General features: G+C 40.9%; 1 protein-coding gene across 1 annotated transcript in view; it reads right to left on the bottom strand.

Moving 5' to 3' along the window:
• Window positions 1-7,151: 7,151 nt before the first annotated feature.
• LOC109478871 (ankyrin repeat domain-containing protein 17-like) overlaps window positions 7,152-25,342 on the bottom strand; it is a 19,558-nt gene continuing 1,367 nt past the window's right edge. Inside the window, exons 3-19 of the mRNA XM_019780685.1 lie at window positions 24,839-24,934; window positions 23,705-23,803; window positions 23,487-23,585; window positions 22,982-23,080; window positions 22,352-22,453; window positions 18,990-19,088; window positions 18,755-18,844; window positions 18,478-18,576; window positions 17,871-17,957; window positions 17,364-17,459; window positions 16,812-16,952; window positions 16,124-16,253; window positions 14,575-14,750; window positions 14,021-14,186; window positions 12,596-12,802; window positions 11,713-12,144; window positions 7,152-8,270 (exon numbers count right to left, since the gene is read on the bottom strand). Coding sequence (XP_019636244.1) covers window positions 8,083-8,270; window positions 11,713-12,144; window positions 12,596-12,802; window positions 14,021-14,186; window positions 14,575-14,750; window positions 16,124-16,253; window positions 16,812-16,952; window positions 17,364-17,459; window positions 17,871-17,957; window positions 18,478-18,576; window positions 18,755-18,844; window positions 18,990-19,088; window positions 22,352-22,453; window positions 22,982-23,080; window positions 23,487-23,585; window positions 23,705-23,803; window positions 24,839-24,934 — 2,406 coding nt within the window. The 3' untranslated portion in view covers window positions 7,152-8,082. The remainder of the gene's footprint in view (window positions 8,271-11,712; window positions 12,145-12,595; window positions 12,803-14,020; window positions 14,187-14,574; window positions 14,751-16,123; window positions 16,254-16,811; window positions 16,953-17,363; window positions 17,460-17,870; window positions 17,958-18,477; window positions 18,577-18,754; window positions 18,845-18,989; window positions 19,089-22,351; window positions 22,454-22,981; window positions 23,081-23,486; window positions 23,586-23,704; window positions 23,804-24,838; window positions 24,935-25,342) is intronic.

A 25,342-nucleotide genomic window follows, 5' to 3' on the forward strand; every position in this document is an offset into this window, starting at 1 on the left:
TTATGGGTTCACCACAAAGTGGTGAAACCATATTGCTTTTTCTCATGATTCTCCTCCTTCTTCTCCTCCTGCCATTTCTTTAAATGGATTCAGCTTCTTCATTTGGGGGCCTAAGGACCTGAAATTTGGTATGGAGGTACAGTAGGCAAATACCCCCAGGCGTTTTTTTAATTTTTGTGATACAGGCTTTTAGAATGGTTTTATTTGAGTTTTTTGGCTGTGTTATAGCAAATGTATTACTGAGTTAGTGTGCAGTGTTACCAGATTTGGGCATGAGTCATCACAATGGAATGCAGGGCATCAACCAATAGGCATGCAGCTTTCCTCTATTCTCCTTGCTGATTGGCTGTTGGAATTTAACAGGCTTAACTTAATTAATACCTGCACAGAGCCATTCCATACTGACAGTATGTCTGTATTCAAGTGTTTTGGTAGGTATTTTAAGCTTTCCTGCTCCAGCATTGGAATGCGGGGCATGAACGCTTCTTTTTTCTTGAAAATCAACAGTTTGCATTATGCAATTAAAAATCCTAACCAATAATGTAGGGAATAGCTATCCAACTGTTGTTTTAGTTGTATGTTACTTCATATTATAGTTATATCAATGTAAACTAGAGGTCGGAGATCTCATGTCTTCGTCAGAGGTACATCGTTCTAGAGACATGCGTATTCTTCGAGACATGCGTATTCTTCACTCTTTTTAATAATCAATTTGGTCTAAAGAACAAAAGAATCTCTGTATTATTTTTATGGTACAGAACACCCTGAAACGGTTTGCCGCAGATTATACAGATGCGTCGTCACCCGTGTTAGCCCCCCCCCCCCCCCCTACGTTATTTGAGTTTGGACTTTTACTGAAAAAAAAACGTTCAAGAAATTCTTACTGTGTTGAAAGTGTCACGACAGTGCCGCAAAATATAATAAGAGAAGATGTTATAAAGGAAAGAATCAGAACAGGGCGACTACTGCTGTTTTGTTAATTTGTCTTTATGACGAATAGAAGACTTGTTTCTTGTGTTCTTTGTGTCCTAACATTTGTACTTCTACAGTTAGTATATTCCAAATCTAGGCATCTCGTTTTTCGGCCCTTCGTGTTTTTATTGCGCGCTTGCCTTAAATTTAAGGAAATTAGATTTAAGGTCTCCAGTGGACGTCATCCATAGCAATTACTTGGTGTGGCCGTAGAAAATAACCTGACATATGTCCAACCTATCCTCCCCCTGCTGAAGTTATAGTACAATCCCTCAATGTAACGTCATTTGATCCCATCCCATTATGGGGTTCCCCGGCTATATCCAGCTGTCGGCTGTCTCCAAGCAGATGTAGGTGGGGGGTTTCTAAACACAAAAGGTCCTATTACGGGGACATAACGACCTCCACGACTCTCATCTTTGAACTCAATCTTGGAGACCACAACAGTAACATGCCTATCAAATTTCATTAACTTCCATCCAAACATACAAAAGTTATCCTGCTCACAAGAAAAATTAACAAAATGCCCCCTGTAGTCACAACGAAACCCCCCAGGAAGCTCAGTAACGAACTTAACCTTGGTCCCGATAATAGTAAGCACCACACCAAGAATTATAATTCACATTTTACAAATACTTGAGTTATCTTGCTAACAAGCCACAAACACAAAAGGTGCACTAACGTGACGCACGGACCCCCCACGACGCCGAAACTTGTACTTGACTTTGGCCTCAACAGCGGTAATCTGCCTGCCAAAAATCATGGACGTCGAATCATGCCTTCCAGAGTTATATTGCAAAATCCGCAGTTCCCCACACTCCGGCGAGACAATTTCATAGTCCTTCTGACGAAGACAATCATTGTTTTCCCTTGTGTTTCTCATTCTTTCCCTACCATGTCGTAAAATGTGGTGAAGCCATCGCTGTATTTGCTCCTAAGCAAATATTGGCCTTTCTAGTTGTGCCTATACTGCGACTGTATTGTACATGTAAATGTTTGTAACATTATTATGGGTTCACCACACCACGAAGTGGTGTGGTGAAACCATATTGCTTTTTCTGATGTTTCTTCTCCTTCTCCTTCTCCTTCTTCTTCTCCTGCCATTTTTTAAATGGATTCAGCTTCTTCATTTTAGGGCCCAAGGTCCTGAAATTTGGTATGGAGGTACAGTGGGCAAATACCCCTAGGCGTTTTTTAAATTATTGTGATACAGGCTTTTAGAATGGTTTTATTTGAGTTTTTTGGCTGTGTTATAGCAAATGTATTACTGTCTTAGTGTGCCTTGTTTACCACGTTTGGGCATGAGTCATCACAATGGAATGCAGGGCATCAACCAATAGGCATGCAGCTTTCCTCTATACTTCTTGCTGATTGGCTGTTGGGATTTAACTTGATTAACACCTGCACAGAAGCATTTCCATACTGACAGTATGTCTGTATTCAAGTGTTTTGGTAGGTATTTCAAGCTTTCCTGCTCCAGCATTGGAATGCTGGGCATGGACGTTTTTTTTTTATTTTGAAAATCAACAGTTTGCATTATGCAATTAAAAATCCTAACCAATAAAGTAGGAAATAGCTATCCAACTGTTGTTTTAGTTGTATTTTACTTCATAATAGTTATATCAAATTGTAAATCATTGTTTTCCCTTGTGTTTCTCATTCTTTCCCTGCCATGTCGTAAAATGTGGTGAACCCATCGCTGTATTTGCTCCAAAGCAAATATTGGCCTTTCTAGTTTGTATATTGTTGTGTTCAGCATGTGTAATTTCAATGTAATTTTTTATGTGTGCCCAGGGATACCTGAAAATCAGATCAACGGATCTGAGGTATGCCCTGGTAAAATAAATAAACTTGAACATAAAATAGAGGATGGCAAGTTAAAGAGGATTTATAGTTGTTTATATTTACCAGGCAGGTAGAGTTGACATCAGTACCCCGAAACACCACGCTATGCACGTGGGCGATCTCTTACCCGACATTGGGCAAACAACAGTGATGAACATCATGCTATCATACTGCTTGGCTAAACGGTGAACCCTTCCTTTGAACATCTCACACCTGCGGAGTTGTGTACAAGAGATACGTTTAGAGCCTAGGAATGATGTACAACAGTCATGCTGGGAGGATTTGGTTTGTACATGCAGGGACTTACCCTGTGACTTAACGTTTGTAGCGCGGCGCTGTGAACCGTTCAGCATTTTGTGTTTGTCGCACAATCTTTTTATTTATATATTTATTTATTTATTTATTTATTTCAACTTTATTACAACAAATGTGTAAAGGGAGAGGGTAACAGGAACATACTCCTTTCCAATACCCCCACCAAAATAAACTTAAAAGAATTACATAAATAATAAACAAAATAAACAATAACAAAAATCATAACAACACTTATAACAAGGATGATGACAAAGAATTAACATATTATATAATGAACGTTGAAGTAAATAGAACGGAGAGCCAACGATAAATAATAGATCCTGTATGGAAATAGTAGACCAAATCACATCGTATGACTAAAGCCGCATGCCTGCGAAGCTGGTGTTACGCCAAAGGGCGGTTATACCGGCTATACAGATACAGAAGGTAGTGTGTTACGCTGACGGGTCGTCATACCGGCTACACAGTCAGATACAGAAGCTGGACAGGTGTGTTACGCCGAAGAGTGGTTATACCGGCTATACTCCCAATAACCTTATTACTGTGTCTGCTTTCCGGACCAAGTTCGTCGTGTGCGTTTTGTTACGATTTGTTACGTTTATAGACTAGGAATCATGTACAACATCCACGCTGAGAGGGTTGTGTTTGTACTATGAAGTTAAGGTGTTCTTTGCCACCGGCGGTGTGTGTGCAAACATAACCTGCGTACTGTGTCTCCACTCCGTACAATGCTCGATGTGTACAATAGCTACGTCATGAGCCGGCTGACATTTTGTACAACATCGATCAATACTGGGAGGATTCCTTTTGTACAAGCTGGACTCTCACCTACTTGTTGCGACTAGGTTCAATGATGGCAATATGTTTCGTCCGAATATGTAAGATTCTCAAGTGCGATAAAAATCTCATGACCTATTGGAACAGTCAGAATTCTGATGAATATTGCTGTTTTTTGTCCTAAATTAGTCTCAGCAAAGGGGGAACAAAGTTCAACGTACTATTTCAAAACAAACCATTTCCTTGTAGATCTTTCAAAGGACACCTGTCCGAATGATAACTGGTCAAAGACAACCTGATGTTTCCTTCCAGTATCTTTCTTATACTTGTCATGTACCTGGAGTCTGTACCCACCTATGAGGCAATAGAGGATGACAAGGTCAACCATTTATATCCACATTCTATCCACCACCATTTAACACGACAAGTCCCAACATCATAGCCTGGGTGCCGTCCCCAGTAGTATATTCGCCAGCTCTATAACTGTTATAGAGCTGGCGAATATACTACTGGGGATGGCAACCAGGCTACCAACACCACGTCCTGCGCGTCTCTCACTTGACATTGGGCAAACAACAGTGATGACATCATGTTATCATACCGCAAAGCACGACAGTGAAACCTTCCTTAGCAAGAGTGTAAACATGATCACCGCGCACCGCGCTACAGTTTTGAGCCGGCAGAGTTGTGTACAAAAGTTATGCTAGAGCCTAGGAATGATGTACAACAGCCATGCTGGGAGGGTTGGGTTTGTACTTCAAGGGACTTTCCCCTATTCTAATTCTCATCGTACGGTCGTACCACTTTCTTCGGGAAGGGTGGCTAAACGTTTGAGGAATATAAATGCTTAATCCTGTGGCACATATTATGATTTGTTTATCAATTTCATTTTTACGACTTTTTTTACAACATTTTTAATGACATTTGTATTTGAAAACCATTTCCAAATGCCTGGAACCACAACAATGTGATTGCATGTACCCCTGCGTGTTAGACTTTACTAACTTCGCCCACCTTGTGCACACACTCTGTCGCCTGACAAAAATTACACCGATCACTTTCCGTCACAAAACTAGCCACAGTGCAACTACTACTTATTATCGACGGGAACGGGTACGGTATTAAGCTAAGACTCGGGCTAGCCTGTGCCGGGAGCATGAGTTTTTTTATGCGAATCATTCGACTCGGAACACAGGCCTGGGACATGTATAAAAACTACAAGAAGCTGAACAAAAAACCTAATACAGGTAAGTTTGTTTTCAATGCACAAGGAACTATAAAGCATCAGTTAAAATTAACCCTAGGAGTAGTGATAGAATTTCATCGTTCGTCGTAAGGACCATCTCTACTTGTGGTGATCTTAGTAAACTAGAGTCTTTGTGACATAACATTCCACCTGAATTGCTTCTGTATCATGGTTTTTTTTTTCAGAACAAGCTTGATAATATCGGAAGTATTTTAAAATATTGCATGTTATGATTAAGTCAGTCAGTCAGCCAGTAACCGTTCGATGATTAAAATAGTCTCACATTTTTAGCAACATAGTAACGTGTAAGTATGATCATAACTTTAGAAGTTTGAGGCCATCGACATTAAGTGTTGTCAGCGAAGTCGTATTAAGCATTTGTATTAGGAATAAGTAGAATTTGACAAAATCCATAACGCTACTCTCTCTGTGTAAGTGTAACTCTGGTAAAAAAAACGATGACTAAAACAGAACAGGTAAAAAGCTAGCCTGACATCAGTTTGGTCGCGCCAAGTACAAGTCATTGCCTCCATGGCTGTCTGTTGTACATAAATACTCAATAAGGCATGTTTCATTTGAGTCTGAATGACTGAGTGCTTACTGTTCATTCGTGTTAGAAAAAAGTAATTGCCACAGCATTTTGTGCCTTAACAAACTACGTGAAACTACTGTGTATCAAAACGTGTAACTCTGATATAAAAACGACCAAAGCTAAGATAGGTAATAAGCGGAACGGGAGAAAAGTTGAGGACAAGCTTGGTACAAGCCATAGCTTCCGCGGCTGACTGTTGTACGAGAATAACCTGTAGCCGTACTGAATGCTTTACTGCGTAAATATTGACCTTTGTACCCCACAATAGGCAGCAGGTAGAGTTACATGTACATGTACCACTGACGTGAGTCAGTGGGAAACGTAAGATTTTATTCTAGGGAGGCTTGGATATCATCCATGAACAATGCCTGTTGTCTTGCTCGTACACCGATGTTTATGTCGAAGTTATAAGCCAACAATTACATGTCACTGAACTCTATTTCAGAGGACGAATCTCAACCCCCTCCTACTCAAGTGGACGAATCTGAGCACAGTAATGGTGGACGTACAATCTATTGGGGTTGTGTCAACCGGACCTACCATGTAACAGGTGACAAAGGTACACACTTGTTTTGACACAGGCTAAATGTATAATATTTCTCGCACTTTTCTGTTTAATGGCATGGAATTTAAAAGCATTACACACATGGTTTGAAGCCATTTCAAGAAGTGTAATTCAAGTTTAAGACCCATTGTTCCCAAAAATTTTTTTCCACACACATCGTTAGATAATAGTAATACTGCTACTAAGTCGTGTTTTTATCTTAAACCCTTCAGAGTCTGTGGCGACAGGTAGACGTGATGACCAGGCTGGTACCAATGACCCAGGACTGAAGATCTATGTGGCCTGTGTTGTAGAGAACTATCACGTCACCACGGACAGAACAACGTGATATTATAGGCACACAACGAGGACCGGGGGGGGGGGAGGGGCAACAACAACGACAATATATAATCAACAATAACTACTGCTGCTGCTTTGTCTTACTGGAGTTTATGTGATCACTTACCTGAACAGAATACAACATGTACGGCGCCATTGCACCTGCTTGGCTTTCTTCAATGACGTGTAATAATAGGCTGCTTGTATTGTATTACTATCATAGTTGTAGCATTCTTTATAGTGGTTTACAACGTTCCAGAATGACATAAAATAGGACATTGATGTCTATGATTAAGATTTACAGATATGTATTACGTTCAAGAGTATGGCTGTCATTGCAGTATAGCACTGAAATGCTGTCAGGTCATTTTGGGGCACATAACAGCATTTGCAGATTTCAGTATCTGAAGAAATGCTTAATTAGACTTCTTAACTTTGCTTACAAGTAGAAAGGAAAAGCTGTCTCCTTTTAAACTAAATTTACCATGAAATCATCAAAAATATGGGAGTACAAAAATGCATTGTATAGCCATCTAGTTTATTGCAGATCAAAGTATTGTACAATAGGAAAAGAATATCAAAATAGTACTGTGAATCAACATTTGGTCATTCACAAAAGTTAGAACCTGCATGTCATGAAGCAACCTCACACTCCTGGTGTTGATTACTCGTTACAAATCAAAAACACTAAAGAACAAAAGATCCCTTCAAATCTACTTTGTCTTTACTGGAAGCAACTAACGTTACTTTACATGGATAACTTACATTACATTACAAACATACGTGTAACACTATGGTTACTCACCTATTTTCTATGCAATCTGCAGATCCAGAAAATAAAGCATCCTTATCATTCCCAAACTGAGCTTTAAGTCCTAAATAGTCTGTTTAGCCATAGGTATGTCGTTCATGTTCACCAATATAATATATCCATCGTACTTCTGTCCATACCAACATGGCCGCTTGAATGGTTCCCTTCCGAGGCAGGGTGTTGAACAGAACTGGTCCACAGAGTAAATCAAACCCTCTCCACTGTACCCTGTTCCAACAGTCGGCTTCTTCGCCACTTCTACCACAGTGTCAATAGTTTAGCGCGTACAAAATGTCCCATTTTCGGCGCAGGAAATTCCCAAAATGCCACAGAAACTCTTTCACTTTCTACTGACACGTACGACGTGCCCCACCCTGACCTGGTATCCTAGCGACCAGTGACGTCAGAGGCAGGTGCCCGAGGTCACACAGGTAGTAAACAAAGGGGTCAGGTACCGGTGTACTGCACCTGAATGCTGTCGTCTTACTCTCATAAGGCCTTATCTAGATACACATTTTGATCCATGCTTTTGGATACATTGTTATGTATATGCAATTTATGTGATAGAGCATATTACAACATGTTTACTGAACAACAACTTCCATAATGGCCTGTACATGTATTGAGATATCTGCTTGTATCTAGCGATGATGGGGCACTGCAAATACTAACGGACTGTGGGGAAACTGTTCGTTTGTGGTCCTGACCCCTGTAGGTGCCTGACGAACCGTTGGAGTCACCTGGGATGGTACAGAAGTCCCTAAGCTGGCTGCTGTGGGGGTCTGTGGTGCCGTGTGGGGGAGTCCTCCTGTTGTCACGACTGGTGTTCCTAACAGGGAATAAATTTGTTGATTAACGAACATCCCAAGGACTGAGTTAAAAGTTTCATTGACCAATGCTTGTTCACTTTAACTTCAAATATTGAATGAAATAGGTCCTAATACCGAAGAGGGGTCGTGTGGCGTAGCGGCTCGGAACTAAGAGTCATGCCACCGATCTTGTGCCCTTGGGAAAGGCACTTTACACAACTTTCCTCACTTAGCTAAGGTGAAAATTAGTATTGTCCTGTCATGTATTTGTCCCCTGTGTTGGTGGCGGCATTAATATAAGTTGAAAAAAACTTGAGTGTGTCGTCACCACGTCTGGTGATTACATGTTGGAATAACAAGTGCTTCTGCAAAAGCTGACCATTTTCGCCGCTTACAGGCTTACAGTTTTTACGAACATTTTCCCCATCCTATCATTTCAATTTACCTAAGTTATATAAATGGTTCTAGTTCTCATCAACATTGTATATAATGAGAGAACATGCACTTCTATATTTCAACTCTTTAAGTTTAAAACATTACAAAAATCAAGTAACAGTTTATAACCTGTTTTCTCTCTTTTAAGAGTCTTTTTAACAGAATAAAAAAATGAGACACAAAAGTACATTTTAACTTAAATTATAAGTAACGTTAATATATATATATATAATTTTATTCAAAATCTCTTCTATGGCTTTGTCCCCAACATCTAAGTTTACAAACCTCGTGACATTCAACCAGGGCTTTAGCCAGCGCCCGTTTTACCGTCAATTGACGGTATTTTTTCCCGTCGGACGGTAAAAATTTAAGTCCTTACCGTCAACATTGACGGTCAAAAATCGTGGGTGAAGACATTAAACTTAGCAAAAAATGTAGCGAATTTGAATGAGCCACGGCGCGGGGTCTTTCCAAAGCGCGTCGCGTCTTTTCAAAACGCTGCGGGCCCACACATTTCTTATTTAAATACGGCGGGAAACCTGACTTCAAGGAACGTGCCGATGTCTGTTAACTCGGTTCTTTTCTTCAATGTTGCTGTCTGTTTAAACAACATGTGCTAACGGCCACATAAGAACAATGGCTCGACTCAGACTCACGCTGGTAACTGTACATGACAATAAGATAAATAAACAACATGTGGCAACGAACAAAGAAATATCAAACGTTTTGAAAATATACTGTACTTGAATTTTCATACCATTGCAAGAAAACGGAGATCGATCTACGCAAAGTGGCTTTATTATTTATATAAACTTCGTTAAACCACCTTCGAAGACTTGAGCGGCAGCATAAAGATAAATTTTCTGGAGCCGATCGCTGAAGCAAGTTTTTGCCGGCGTACGTAACTCCCTCCGCGGCAAAATCCCATATGCCGTAGCGAAATCGCGTCTCAGCACTTCCCCAAATCAACTCCATGGCCGCTAAAGTCTGCAAATGAGGTTAAACTTCCTCATTTCGGTTGAGAAGCGAAGCTACTAGTATAAAATCATGTGCATGGCGGCCATTTTGTTTGCTCACCCGAAGTCTTCCGAATGATCTAAATAAGGAAATCGTCGGAAATCTGAGCCACATCCCCTCGCTGTCGGCATGCGCTCGGGGCTGGCTCGGTGGAAATCGGAGGCTGTGGCGTCAGGACTAGGTTTATTTGCATGGCTCGGGAAGCCGCCGCGGCTTGAATCGCAGCGGGATTTGGGCGCCGGGCGGGTCAAACAAAGGGAATATGAAGTTGTGAGGACCATAGTTTTTTCATTCTATTCTTCAAATTGCAGATTGTGTAATTTTTATCCTGAAATCTTGAAAATCTATCTGCAAATTGCAGACTGAAGACGGGTATTTAGAACACTGAATACATGAAGTGTGCGGGGGGGCATGATGTCGATCACCGGATCATGATTTTTTTTCGCGTTGACCCTGATTCAACCCTAAAATAATACTCGAAGAGAACTTCAAAAGTCATCTTTTACTAATCATATATAATTGTTTACATTATATCATTTGATCAACCTGATCTATTAAAAATTGTCAATGGAAAATACCTTGCCAAACAATGCAATACCTATTTAAGTTAATTAAACACTCACTCACTCATTAATTAATTAATTTCCTAAAATACAAAAGATATGTTGGTGAAAGTTAGGCACCCAGGTAATATCAATAGTTCCACGGACAGCTATGTAGGCCGGAGCTTCTATTGCGTGCGATCTACGTTTGGTCAGAAAATACACCCCCCCCCCCAACACACACACACACACACAAACACCGATCCGGGAACGCCTGAAAAGGAGGCTTTTAATAAGCTTTGCCTGCAGCGCCTTGATTGGTCGGACGTGTGACCCTCTGGACTGCCGGCTAATGGAAATCTGAACATCTAGACTAATCCACACTGCTAATGCTCATTGACATAATTTATGCAGTTTATTAAAATCCTTGATTACTGTGAATCCTTGATTATAGACATGTCTTTATCAACATTTTTGGCAAATAATAAAATCAAGTTATTGTTCAAGACAAATTAAGTTTGTTTTGTCAGCAGCTTTGTTATGCAACATTAATAGAACTATGATTTTGAAATTAGCAACCATAATGGAAAGTATACAAACGTCCAAGGGCAAGGCATAAATGGTAAAAAGTGCACTCGCAACAACGACATCTAGCGACATGCGGCAACTCAGCATGTCTGCATGGCCGTCGCAACAACGACATCTGGCGACATGCGGTGACTTAGCATGTCTGCATGGCCGTTGAAGGGTGGAACCGTTGATCCATCCATCCATTGATCCAATCTCAATCTCGTCTGAGTTGAAAATGGTAAAAAAAGGTAATACCGAAGACTGGTGTCGCTGAATGTGAAACAATAGGTTGGCAAGGTAAATATCAAATGTACCAGCCATTATGTCCTACCTGGGCCTCGATTACGTTCGATACGGGTGTTCCGGCCCGTGTGATAACTAGCGGTACGGCCCGGGGGTTCTTAACGCGTACGGCCCAGCCCTTCCAAATGTTCCACAGAACGATTCGAACGCGTTTCGCCCTAACCGCGTGCAACGCTTTCGAAAATTCGAATGCAAAATTCTGACGTTGGAATTGATGTTGTTGCACTTTTTGGGTTTAGAGACACCAACTTTCTGCTCATTTTGCATTGAAAGGCGTGTTTTCTTAGGTGGGTATGACATAAATAAAATACACGGTGTATTCCGCATCACCCTCGGTCCCAGCCCTCCCGCGGATCGGATCTCCCTCCGGCCTTCGGCCGTCGGGCGATCCGACGCACGGTCGGGCTGGTACCTCGGGCGATACGGAATACCCAGTGTTGTATTATATATGTGCCAACAATCAGTGTATGTAGAGCCATATGGGGTAATATACAGAATTGTTGTAGGACGGCAGAGACAAAGACAATATTGGAAAAGTCTGTCAAAAAGCTTCTGACAAAGGTATGGATGTTCCAAACCAACTACAGGTACCAACCTTGCATTTGAAATGTTGGCAGGGCAGCAGGTAGGTTCAGTGATGCTGTTCTGTCGGGAAGTCCATAGGAATTAAAATTGTCCACACCTGTCGGCACTTGACGAACAGCAAATGCTGTTTGAGTTGTTTGCGGTACCAGACGTTCAAGAGGTATGTTGGATCTGTACAAGTAGCGAAAATCTGTCTGTGATTCTGTTGGAGTTGCTTGTGGTGCTAGCTGTACAGGAGTCCCTGTGTTGTGTGGTAATGCAGGAATAGAGTTGTGTGGATCTGTGAGTGTTGCTGACTGCTGTGCCAGAAGTTCAAGATTCCCTGTGTTTGGGCGGGCAGGGGTAGACGTTGCCCTGTTTGGTAATACCACATGTACAGGAGTCCCTGTGTTTTGTGGTATGTCTGTTGTTCTGGGTAGCAGTCCTGTTGTGACTGCTGACTCTAGAGAAAGAGACACACGTTTTTGCAAGTGACTTCAACTGGAAAAGGAATTCATACTTGTTTTTACATACATAGTTACATTTACGTCTATGTTCAAGATGAGGTATGCCCTCCCTTATTCAATATTTATCATGGTAAAATCCAAATTGATTTATTTATTTATCCAAATTGATATTTAAAAAAAGGACCAAAATTAGAAACGTCCAACTGCTTCAATTCATGTAAGTATCATATAAATTGTGTTTGGGGCTGTGATAATTACAAATTACACCATGACATAAGTGGGCACAACTAAAACTACATATACTAGCCAAGATTCGTATCTAGCAGATAGCAGACTATTAATGATTGAGGTATAGAAACTGCGTCGGAAAATTCCTATGAAGAATACCATAGATCTACAGAATTTCTGCCAATTTCTTACTTTGGATGTAATGAATGGAGTGCTTACCTTGTTGTGTTGAAGATGACGACGGTAAAGAGGCAGCAGAACTACGATGTTGCTGGTTGTCCTGCTGTGCCTCTTTGTTCTTCTTTCTCCTCTTCCTTACTGAACTGGTGCTGCTCCCGGACCTCCCGGTTACGTCATGGCCCTCTCCAGTCGTTCCAGTGGTGCCATCTCTGCCCGAACTCCTTCGGCTTCTGTCCGTTGCTAAACCTGTACAGATTGTGTATGTGTATATCAGGATAGTGAAGAACTTTATTGCACGACAATCTCATGCACATGGTACAATGTATGCCAAACTACATAAAGAGAGTAACAAACAATAAAATGTGTTGAACAAGACCTAATGTCGAATAAACCTAACAAATCTATATCATAATTATTTAGATAATAAGGGATAGCACAAGTCTTTGATAAAGTGTAACATTCGAGTGGACTGATCACAAGTTTCGGAATTCTATTCTAATAATAAAGCATTCCTTTATATATCTACCTATTTTTGCGTTGTGGGGACCATTACATGTAAAGATATATTCAAATCTGTCTCTAAAATCTAGAGTCTTGAAATCTACTGTACTTGATTCGAGAAATGTAAATAGCTATAGCTTGTTCCGTATAACATCATATTTGGTACATTCCATAACAAAATGAAGTTCATTTTCTATTTGCTTTGGACAAAATGGACAGAACTTTGGCCAGGGGCTATATTTTAAATATCTACCTGTTTCAATATTCAATTTATGGCTACTGATTCTTAATTAAGTTTTGGCTTTACGAATTTTAAAGTTATCTTTATCACAAAGGTATGTTTCTTGTTCATAACAGTTTTTTATTTGCTAAGAAAAGACAGCTTGGAATTATTTCTAATGCAACTAGACCACTCTTGTATATGTGTATCTTGTAGCCAATGGCAAATATGGTGTGTAATATAATCCTTTTTATAAGCTTCAGGTTTCATCCATATATGTCCAATGCCGTGGTAGTTGAAAGTATCTTTAACATGATTAATCCAGTCGTGGTCATCAGCAAATACAGTTTTGTATGCATCATGAAGCAGAGAGTCCTCAGGTAAGTTTATCAAACGGTGCCAGTATTTAATGAGCTGAATTTTAGCAAATATCATAATGGGGAAAGATCCTAATCATCCTCGTACAGCGTCGTTGGATGATTTTGATAGTTATAGCTACCAAATGACCCCTCTACAACGACATATATTTTGCAAATGACAGTCCGCTGACCCAACAAGTTATAGCTGAAACGTGGTTTAAATAAGTAAGATCATAGATAGATTACATACATACATTCATACTTACATACGTACATACATACATACATACATAATCACACTTTTAAATATAAGATAGATATACGTGTATTTTTCCCACGTTAGCAGAATTGTTTCATGACCAATGTAGGGAATGGCTGGCTCACATTGTGCTGCTTTCCGCTGATGTTCTGCTGCTTTCAGCTGATTCTCGATGTAGCCCCCGAACTTCTCGTCCTTTACCAGATCCTTCTGGGACCCGAACGCTCGAATCCTTCCATTGTAGAGAGTAACCATAAATGCCTCCACACCAAGTTCGCCAAGCTCCTCGGACTGAAAGTAGCAATAATAGAATTCTATATGTTACATGTGTGTGTTACTTGCGATATTCTTATCTCGTCCAAACATCTAGATAACTGCATCTTTCTGTACACAATGTGTTCAATTTTCCATGCACATGTACATGTAAAAAAGGTACAAATGTCCGCAAATTCTAAGATTACTGGATCGAGTCAATTACTAATACTTATACGTTCTGGACCTGTCTTGGATGTTTCTGATACAAATAAGGAAATTCGATCGATTCCAAGTAAATGAATGAACCAGATATCTGTTAGAATATAGCTATGGTCATTGATGTACGTTCATTTACTTCGATTACTCTTTAACAATTCTTCAACTGTTCAGAAACATGTTCGCAATCTTACACATAGAAACGCACCAGTTTTTCGAGTTGTTTCAGCTTTTTCGCCACTTCTGACGAAATCTTGACTTCCGTCTCTTTGCCCCTTCTCCTCTCTGCTGCTTTGTTGTATTTATCCTTTTCCTCGTCAGTCAGGTTCTTCCAGCTCTCGCCGATTTCCTTATTGGCACCGGCAAGGGAGAATCCTTGGTTCGCTGAAGGAAAATGCAAGACGACTAGTTAGGAATGGCAGTAGGCTTAAACACAAAATGTTAGTTCCAGCTTAAAAATACTACCAATAATTTGCAGAGTAAATTACAGTCTCATGGAAGATCAAATGAATGATGCATTGAATACTATTATCATATAGCCAGGTGACGTTGACCAATCAGAAGGCTCCATTCCACATTCCTTATGACGCCGTAATGTCACAAATAGAGTCAAAATCGGGTATTTATTCATCCCAATCCATACATTAAACAACCCAAATAGTCACCCGCAGAACAGGGCTCTAGTTCTGAAAAATCCAAAAATAACTTTAGTTGTGTTCCAATGACCTCGGCTGACTCCCATAAGAACACCTGTTCCCTGCCTGTGACCCAGATAGAAGACATAGAACGTGAACTCTACCCAGTGACCTCAGGTGACTCCAGAGGGAACTATGTTCTATGTTCTATTCAGCATGTGCATTGTATCACTTACTGCATCAGTTTGGATAGACTATCGTGTAAGTTATATGATAATAGTGTTAATGTCCCGCCCTTTCTCGGTGAATATTTAAGGGTTAATGTCCCGCCCCGAGGTGAATATGGTGTAATAAAGCCTTGTCAGTTGCTATATCCACCGAATAAAGCCACCAAGTGAGCGCAGCGAACGAGGTGGCTTTATGAGGTGGTTATAGCAACTGACAAGGCTTTATCACACCATATTCACCAAGAAAGGGCGGGACATTAACGCTATTATCATATAGCTTACGCGATAGCCTATCCAAACTGATGCAGTGAACACAATGTACAATTTACCTCTTGCACATGCTGAATAGAACATAGAATATTTGTTCCATCTGGAGTCACCTGAGGTCACTGGGGGGTTCATGTTCTATGGCCTTCTATCTGGGTCACAGGCAGGGAACATGTGTTCTTATTGGAGTCACCCGAGGTAATCGGAACACAACTCAAGTTATTTTTGGATTTTTTAGAAGTAGAGCCGTGTTCTATTGGGTCACCTGAGGTCATATGCGGGTGATTATTCATTTTGTTTAATGTATGGATTGGGATGAATAAATACCCGATTTTGACTCTATTTGTGACATTACGGCGACATAAAGAATGTGGAATGGAGCCTTCTGATTGGTCAACGTCACCCGGCTATATGATAAGGTGTGATAAAGCCTTGTCAGTTGCTATAACCACCTCATAATTAGGGTGATAATCTTTGAACGCATTCAGTTATGTTCTACAGTAAAACGTTTTCGTTAGTCAAGAGGAAGACATAGAATAAAAAGGAAAGAAAACAAGATCTAGAAAACATGAAGCTATTGGGGGCGAAATTAGTAAACATTCAAATTATGACTACTGTTTCGACTCACCCCTTTTCCTTGGTAGCTGTTCCCTGTGGAACTCGTGATATCCCGTGATCCTCCTCTGCCTCTCCATCGTGTCTGGCGGCGGTCTCTTCTTACTGCCGCCTTTACTCTTACGGTAGTTACCGATGAAGTTCTGTAATGATGTTACAAGCTTGCCACATCACTATTGTTTGGATCTTTGGCCAGGAAAAGGGATTGAATAAAATCTTGTAGACAATTTTGGGCAGAGTGCAATATGAACCTATAAGAACTGAAGAGTATTACGAAGCAAGATTGAACACAAAAAATTGACTCATCAACTTGTCAACTGTACAACTCCAGTCTTTGTCAAGGAATGAAGAAAAAATGAAAAATGAACGAGTTGTTAGATAAAATATTTGGGTGAGTCCAATTGTGTATTGTCAATTACAGTTCAATCTTGTTTCCTAATGACTTCTATCAACACAGATGAACTTTCAAGATAAGAATTGAGAAGTAACACAGGAATGGGGAGTTCACTTTTGCATCAGATACATGCGCAGCACGCAGAGACATTGGTAGAACTGTCCGTTTTCATATCATATCAATAGTAACTTTATATCTAAAGCTTTAGTTCAGCAAGTTATTTCCTCCTAAGGACCTTAGATGTGCGCTCTCTCTGTCAGCGAATTTAAAGAAAGCAGAGCATGACAGAGACAGCTGATACATGTACCTTGACTTGGTTTACAGTTTTTCCGCTCTCTTTCGCTGCTTCCTGTATCACTGGGCAGTTCGTCTTCGCAACAGTCATTCCTCTTTCCTCATAGAACCGGACAAGAACGGGGTCGTACTCCTTCTGTGGTCTCAATGCTTTCTGCAAATACATGTACGTACATGCTAATATGTTAGTGGTTTTTGACAGTGACCATAACAATGTGCTGATGCTATATGCAGCAGCTTTTTCTTCATAAAACAGGACAAGATAAGGGTCGTACTCCTTCTGTAGTCTCGATGCTCTCTGCAAATACATGTACTTGATATGTAGTAGTTTCTTACAGTTAAGTGACCATGAAGCAGAACAAGTGAGCATGAAGCAGAATAATTATACAAAGGACGACATATGTTTATACGGATATGATTTAGATATATCTTTATTCGATCATATACACAACTAATAGCAAGGCACCAAAAAAAATCATTTTAAGACGTCCAGTGTTCGAAAACATAGAAAATATCGAGAATGTGAAATGTGGATTCCTTAGCGATACCTTTGACCACAACTTACATCAGTGAATTCTTCTTTCCCGTTTCCATTATGAGAATCAGAGTCACTGCTAGCATCATCTGTGTATGCAGTCACATCCTCCAACATTTCATTATGCTGTTAAGAAACATACACAAAAGCATTTCTGTATGCATTCCGCTTACGAACAGTTTTATAAAGATACTGGTGTTTCTCATAACGTTGATACATCTCTGTATTGGAGTTGTTTGTATACAATAAAAATGTAGATCAATATGTTTTTTCGTGTTGTGTTGTGTAGAAAAAGTTGCATTACTTTATTTTACTTTTAAAATGCATAACTCCGAAATTTATAGTTAACTTAATCTGTAGTTCCTTTTAACCACCAAAACAGCATCTTCATGCCCCTGCTATATGTAAAAGATGGACGCATTTAACTTAGTAGTAGATTTTTTCAAATGTGCATTTCGTAATGCACTTAGGCTATTGCAATTTGCAAAACTTGCATTTGATGTTGTCTAACCAAAGAACTCCACAAATCCACCATACCTCGTTACCGGCCCCGGTGTCTTCCCGTCCGTGTAGCGGCAGCTCAAGCTGGCCACTTTCAGATTCTTCATTGTGGGAGGTGCTTTCCTGTTTGAAAATAGCATGAATGAATGAATGATAATTATTATCATACTTTATTTTCGTGTCGTGCGCTATCCCGCGCCCAGCCTGTGTGGGCTTATACGACACCGATTCAGTAAGTTATACATAAACAAAAGACGATCAAAGGAACAGATAACAGAATCCAAACAAAATATGCACGCAAATAAAGGTAGGCTATATAGCAAGTGAAAGTTTTCATTATTGTTAACATTAGCATAGAGCGAGTGATGTGATGCCGATAGATTATCGTATATAAAACCATCAATTTGATATACATGTATCAAGCACGTAAGATAAAAGTGAATAAACTACTACTTGCAGTTACTGTAAACCAAAGCCAGGAGTGATCTTTTAATGTTACAGCCTATTGTTTACGTTAGCAAATTATATAAAAAAACAAAATTTCTTCACATAAACTCTCAAAATAAATAAAGAGAACTTTCTTCCCGCCAAATCGTACAAGAAACATTGTCAAATGCACAGAAACAAACCACAATGCATCTACCCGATTGCCCTCCAATGCTAAGTCTGCACCAACTGTCACTAGAATCGATGCAGTTTCATGGTGCACATTCGTTTCTCCCAGATTCAGGAAAGTGTTTCTCTGTAACATAAATCAAATGAGTTACTGTACGAAGAAACACTGGCAGAGATCATATTTTTGGTACTGATGGTAGCACCCTAGCCAATATAACGTTATTGCTAGATAATACATATATTTTAGTATAAACCTGATAATACATATATTTTTCTACAGTAGTAAATGTGTCTACACTCTATACCTGTGCGTTCACCTCTGCACCAGCTGTCAGTAAAACTGTTACAGTTTCATGGTGGTCATTCTCAGCTGCCCGGCACAAAGGAGTTTTTTGCTGTTAAAATACAAGAGAGGGTTTTTATTATGGTAACGGAACGAAGAATTGTACCAAATGTGCTACCAATGGCGTTGCTATGAGATGGATACAAATCTTCTGTGATATTACAAAAACGTGCTGAATGCCCAGTTCATCCCCTTACCTCATCGTCCTGTGCGTTCACATCTGCACCAGCTGTCAGTAAAGCTGATACAGTTTCATGATGTCCCTTATGGGCTGCCATGTGCAGGGGCGTGATTTGCTGTAAGGGGCATTAAACATTGTTCAATATAGCAACAGTACAAATATAAGTACGTTCACTCTTTCTAATACAATACAAATATTACATATATGATATTACAAAACCATGTACTTAACTTCATCTCCTTACCTTATCGCCCCTTGCGTTCACATCTGCATCAGCTGTCAGTAAAGCTGATACAGTTTTATGGTGGCCCTTAAAGGCGGCCAGGTGCAGAGCAGTCCATTCCTGTAAAGCACATCACAGGCTCTTCAGTATGACAACTGGGAAGAAAGTTATGTTGCAGACATTGCTAATGACGGTTACCAAATGTTACATAACACGCCATCTCCACAGTTCATCTCCTTACCTTATCGTCCCGCGCGTTCACATCTGCACCAGCTGTCAGTAAAGCCGTTACAGTTTCATGGTGGCCCTTAAAGGCGGCCAGGTGCAGGGGAGACCATTCCTGTAAGACACATCAGTGGGTCTTCAGTATGACAACGGGGATGAAAGGTATGTTCCAGACATTGCTAATGACGGTTACCGAATGTTGTATAACACGCCATCTCCACAGTTCATCTCCTTACCTTATCGTCCCGTGCGTTCACATCTGCACCAGCTGTCAGTAAAGCTGTTACAGTTTCATGGTGGCCATTCTGGGCTGCCTGATGCATAGGAGTCCTTTGCTGTAAAACACATTAGATGATCTTCAGTATAACAACAGAACGGAAAAAATCACTTATGGTGCTGACATTTTTTACAGCAGCTGCCAAATGTTCTCCTTCAAGATTTCAAGATGTCAAGTCTTGAATAATCTTACGAAAACATGTGCTAAATAACAACAGTTTATTTTCTTTACCGTATCTTTCCGTGCGTTCATATCTGCACCAGCTGTCAGTAAAGCTGTTACAGTTTCATAATGGCCATTCTGGGCCGCCAGATACAGGGGAGTGATTTGCTCTAAGGGACATTAAACAGTGTTCAATATAGCAACAGTACAAATATAAGTACGTTCACTCTTTCTAATAACATGGTCTATAGAGTCTGATTATGATGATGATGCAGAAACATGCGATCCAGCCACAAAGTGTTCCGGTACAAGATAGAAGTCTAATAGGATATTACAATGTACATGTACTTAACAGTTGCAGACATTGCTATCGGCAGTTACCAAGTCTTGTAAAACACGCCATCTCCAGTTCATCTCCTTACCTTATAGGTCCGTGCGTTCACATCCGCACCAGCTGGCAGTAAAGCTGATACAGTTTCATGATGGCCATTCTCGGCCGCCAGACACAGGGGCGTGACTTGCTGTAAGGGACATTAAACAATGTTCATTATAGCAACAGTACAAATATAAGTACGTTCACTCTTTCTAAAAACATAGTCTATAGAGTTTGATGATAGAAACATGCGAACCAGTTACAAAGTGTTCCGCTACAAGATAGAAGTCCCATATCATATTACAAACACATGTACTTAACCTCATCTTCTTACCATTTCGTTCCGTGCGTTCACATCCGCACCAGCTTTTAGTAAAGCTGATACAGTTTCATTGTGGCCTTAAAGGCAGCCAGGTGCAGGGGAGCCCATTCTTGTAAAGCACATCAGGGGGTCTTCAGTATGACAACGGAGAGGAAAGTTATGTTGCAGACATTGTTAATGACGGTTACCAAATGTTACATAACACGCCATCTCCACAGTTCATCTCCTTACCTTATCGTCCCGTGCGTTCACATCTGCACCAGCTGTCAGTAAAGCTGTTACAGTTTCATGATGGCCATTCTGGGCTGCCTGATGCATAGGAGTCCTTTGCTGTAAAACACATTAGATGATCTTCAGTATAACAACAGAACGGAAAAAATCACTTATGGTGCTGACATTTTTTACAGCAGCTGCCAAATGTAGCCTTCAAGTTTTCAAGATGTCGAGTCTTGAATAATCTTACAAAAACATGTGCTGAATAACACAGTTGATCTCCTTACCGTATCTTTCCGTGCGTTCACATCTGCACCAGCTGTCAGTAAAGCTGATACAGTTTCATAATGGCCATTCTGGGCCGCCAGATACAGGGGCGTGATTTGTTGTAAGGGACATTAAACAGTGTTCAATATAGTAACAGTAGAAACTCAAGTACGTTCACTCTTTCTAATAACATGCTCTCTATATAGAGTCTGACTATGATAATACAGAAACATGCGATCCAGCAACAAAGTGTTCCGGTACAAGATAGAAGTCTAATATGATATTACAATGTACATGTACTTAGCAGTTTCAGACATTGCTAACGGCAGTTACCAAGTTTTGTAAAACACGTCATCTCCAGTCCATCTCCTTACCTTATCGTTTCGTGCGTTCACTTCCGCACCAGCTGTCCGTAAAGCTGATACAGTTTCATGATGGCCGTTCTGGGCTGCAACGTGCAGAGGAGTCCATTGCTGTAAAGCACATCACAGAGTCTTCAGTATGACAACGGGGAGAAAAGGTATGTTCCAGACATTGCTAACGACGGTTACCGAATGTTGCATAACACGCAATCTCCACAGTTCATCTCCTTACCTTATCGTCCCGTGCGTTCACTTCTCCACCAGCTGTCAGTAAAGCTGATGCAGTTTCATGGTGGCCATTCTGGGCTGCAACGTGCAGAGGAGTCCATTGCTGTAAAGCACATCAGAGGGTCTTTAGTATGACAACGAGGAGGGAAGGTATGTTCCAGACATTGCTAATGACGGTTACCGAATGTTGTATAACACACCAACTCCACGGTTCATCTCCTTACCTCGTCGTTCCGTGCGTTCACATCTGCACCAGCTGTCAGTAAAGCTGATGCAGTTTCATGGTGGCCATTCTCGGCTGTCGCGTGCAGAGCAGTCCATTTCTGCAAAGCACATTAGACGGTCTTCAGTATGACAACAGGGAGTAAAGTTAGGTTAAGACATTGCTAATGACGGTTACCGAATGTTTTATAACACGCCATCTCCACAGTTCACCTTACCTTATCGTTCCGTGCGTTCACTTCCGCACCAGCTGTCAGTAAAGCTGTTACAGTTTCATGGTGGCCATTATAGGCTGCCAGGTGCAGGGGCGTGATTTGCTGTAAGGGACATTAAACGGTGTTCAATATAGCAACAGTACAAATATAAGTACGGTAACTCTTTTGAATAACATAGTCTATAGAGTCTAATGATAGAAACATGCGAACCAGCTACGAAGTGTTTCGCTACAATATAGAAAACCTATATGATATAACAAAACCATGTACTTAACCTCATCTCTTTTACCTCATTGTTCCGTGGGTTCACATCTGCACCAGCTGTCACTAGTAAAGCTGATACAGTTTTATGGTGGCCATTCTGGGCTGCCTGATGCAAAGGAGTCCTTTGCTGTAAAACACATTAGATGATCTTTAGTGTGACAGCAGGACGGAAAAAAAAATCACTTATGGTGCTGACATTGTTTACAGCAGCTGCAAAATGTACCCCTTCAAGATTTCAAAATGTCGAGTCTTGAATAATCTTCCAAAAACATGTGCTGAATAACACAGTCCATCTCCTTACCGTATCTTTCCCTGCGTTCACATCTGCACCAGCTGTCAGTAAAGCTGATAAAGTTTCATAATGGCCATTCTGGGCCGCCAGATACATGGGCGTGATTTGTTGTAAGGGACATTAAACAGTGTTCAATAAAGTAACAGTAGAAACTCAAGTACGTTCACTCTTTCTAATAACATGCTCTATATATAGAGTCTGATTATGATAATACAGAAACATGCGATCCAGCAACAAAGTGTTCCGGTACAAGATAGAAGTCTAATATGATATTACAATGTACATGTACTTAACAGTTTCAGACATTGCTAACGGCAGTTACCAAGTTTTGTAAAACACGTCATCTCCAGTTCATCTCCTTACCTTATCGTTTCGTGCGTTCACTTCCGCACCAGCTGTCAGTAAAGCTGTTACAGTTTCATGGTGGCCCTTAAAGGCGGCCAGGTGCAGAGCAGTCCATTCCTGTAAAGCACATCACAGGGTCTTCAGTATGACAACAGGGAGGAAAGGTATGTTCCAGACATTGCTAACGACGGTTACCGAATGTTGTATAACACGTCATCTTCACAGTTCATCTCCTTACCTTATCGTTTCGTGCGTTCACATCTGCACCAGCTGCCAGTAAAGCTGTTACAGTTTCATGGTGGCCATTCTGGGCTGCCAGATACAGGGGCGTGATTTGCTGTAAGGGACATTAAACAGTGTCCATTATAGCAACAGTACAAATATAAGTACGTTCACTCTTTCTAATAACATAGTCTATAGAGTCTGATCATAGATACATGCGAACCAGTTACAATGTGTTCCGCTAAAAGATAGAAGTCCTGTATGATATTATAAAACCATGTACTTAACTTCATCTCCTTACCTTATCGTTTCGTGCGTTCACATCTGCGGCTGCTGTCAGTAAAGCTGTTACAGTTTCATGGTGGCCCTTAAGGGCGGCCAGGTGCAGAGCAGTCCATTCCTGTAAAGCACATCAGAGGGTCTTCAGTATGACAACAGGGAGGAAAGGTATGTTCCAGACATTGCTAACGACGGTTACCAAGTGTTGTAAAACATGTCATCTCCAGTTCATCTCCTTACCTCATCGTCCCGTGCATTCACATCCGCATCAGCTGTCAGTAAAGCTGTTACAGTTTCATGGTGGCCATTCTTGGCTGCCAGGTGCAGGGGAGTCCATTGCTGTAAAGCACATCAAATGGAAGAAAATCAGTATCACAACAGGAGAAAAGGTTGATCATGTTGCAGACATTGCTAATGACAGTTACCAAGTGTTGTAAAACACGTTATCTCCAACGTTCATCTCCTTACCTCATCTCCATGTACCTAACTTCATTTTCTTACCTTATCGTTTCGTGCGTTCACATCTGCACCAGCTGTCAGTAAAGCTGATATAGGGCGTATCTATACGGAACCACCCAAGGCGGTTTACATGTGGTTTACCCCGAAGCCGGTTTCAAGTGGCTCCATCTGAACGCTCCGAAATCACATTGAAAGCGCCTCGATCCCAAGCCACTTCTAGAGGTGGTTTCGAATCGCTTTCCCCGCATCGCGATTTGCGTCTGAACGCAGTGTGATTTCAATGTGACTTCGCCTGGTCATGGATTACGGAGTGATATTTCTTTTTTTATATGCAATACCAACTTTTACGTGGCAGCAACTTAAAGAGCAGTAATGGTCAAATAATGTGTCCGTTCTAGGGCGAGCTTCACCGCCTCTGGCGGGACCACGTCGGCATTCGGCCGAGATACGCTGGGAGGGGGGCATCAGCAAGCAGGTCGTTGACCTCAGACATTAATAACACGCCGCCTTGCGTGTTATCATCAAACAGCAATAAATGTAGCTCTAGCGTATTGTGTTCGGACACGGTTTCACAGGTGTGTGTGGCACGTGGACCAGATGTGAGGAATGTGAGTTACCCGAATCGCGCTTTGGGTGGTTCCGTATAGACACGGCCACAGTTTCATGGTGGCCAATAAAGGCTGCCAGGTGCAGAGGACTCAATCGCTGTAAAGCACATCAGACCGGTGTACCGTAACGTAAACTGACTACGGTGTTATTGTGGGCTTTTAATGGCACAAAAGTGGGAAGTTTAAAGTATTGCATCTGTCTTGTTTCGTCATACTTGAACGAAATATCAATATTCTTTTTTTTCTTGTTGCAGAAGAAGAGCAATTCACAACAGATTACCCGACAACGGGAAACGTGGTCACTAACCAATGGCATGCTATTAGCAGCATTAGGGTTGACTCCCTCCGCTAACAGCTGCTTCACTCTGTCTGTATCTCCTTCCTTTGCAGCGTCCCGCAGCGCCTATAGCGGCGGCAGACAGGATCAGGAGAAACAACTGTCAACACTACTTAAATGATAACAAAACGGAACACTTGGTCAAATGTAAAGGATTGAATGGATTGGTGACAAAACGGTCAAAAGCACTAAGAATTTGGTTTAATTATAAACAGGTTGCGCATATTCAAGCCTGTCTTTTAGGAATGATACAAAGGGAAATGTCACAATGAAAATTAAGTCTGCAAAAAATGTTACGTGGAATGATGTAGATACTGTAACTCAGGGTTGATTAAAGGTAACGAATCATTAGACATCTGGCAAATATGTATATGTAAAGATTCTTACACATGTTGCAGAAATCTATTCATGACACGCACTGGTCTATTCAGATTTTGAATCGTGCTTTTCTATCTTGTCATGTCTAATAGCATA

The sequence above is a fragment of the Branchiostoma belcheri genome, unplaced genomic scaffold (assembly GCF_001625305.1).
Source record: "Branchiostoma belcheri isolate BF01 breed outbred unplaced genomic scaffold, Haploidv18h27 scaffold454, whole genome shotgun sequence".
Taxonomy (NCBI): Eukaryota; Metazoa; Chordata; class Leptocardii; order Amphioxiformes; family Branchiostomatidae; genus Branchiostoma; species Branchiostoma belcheri.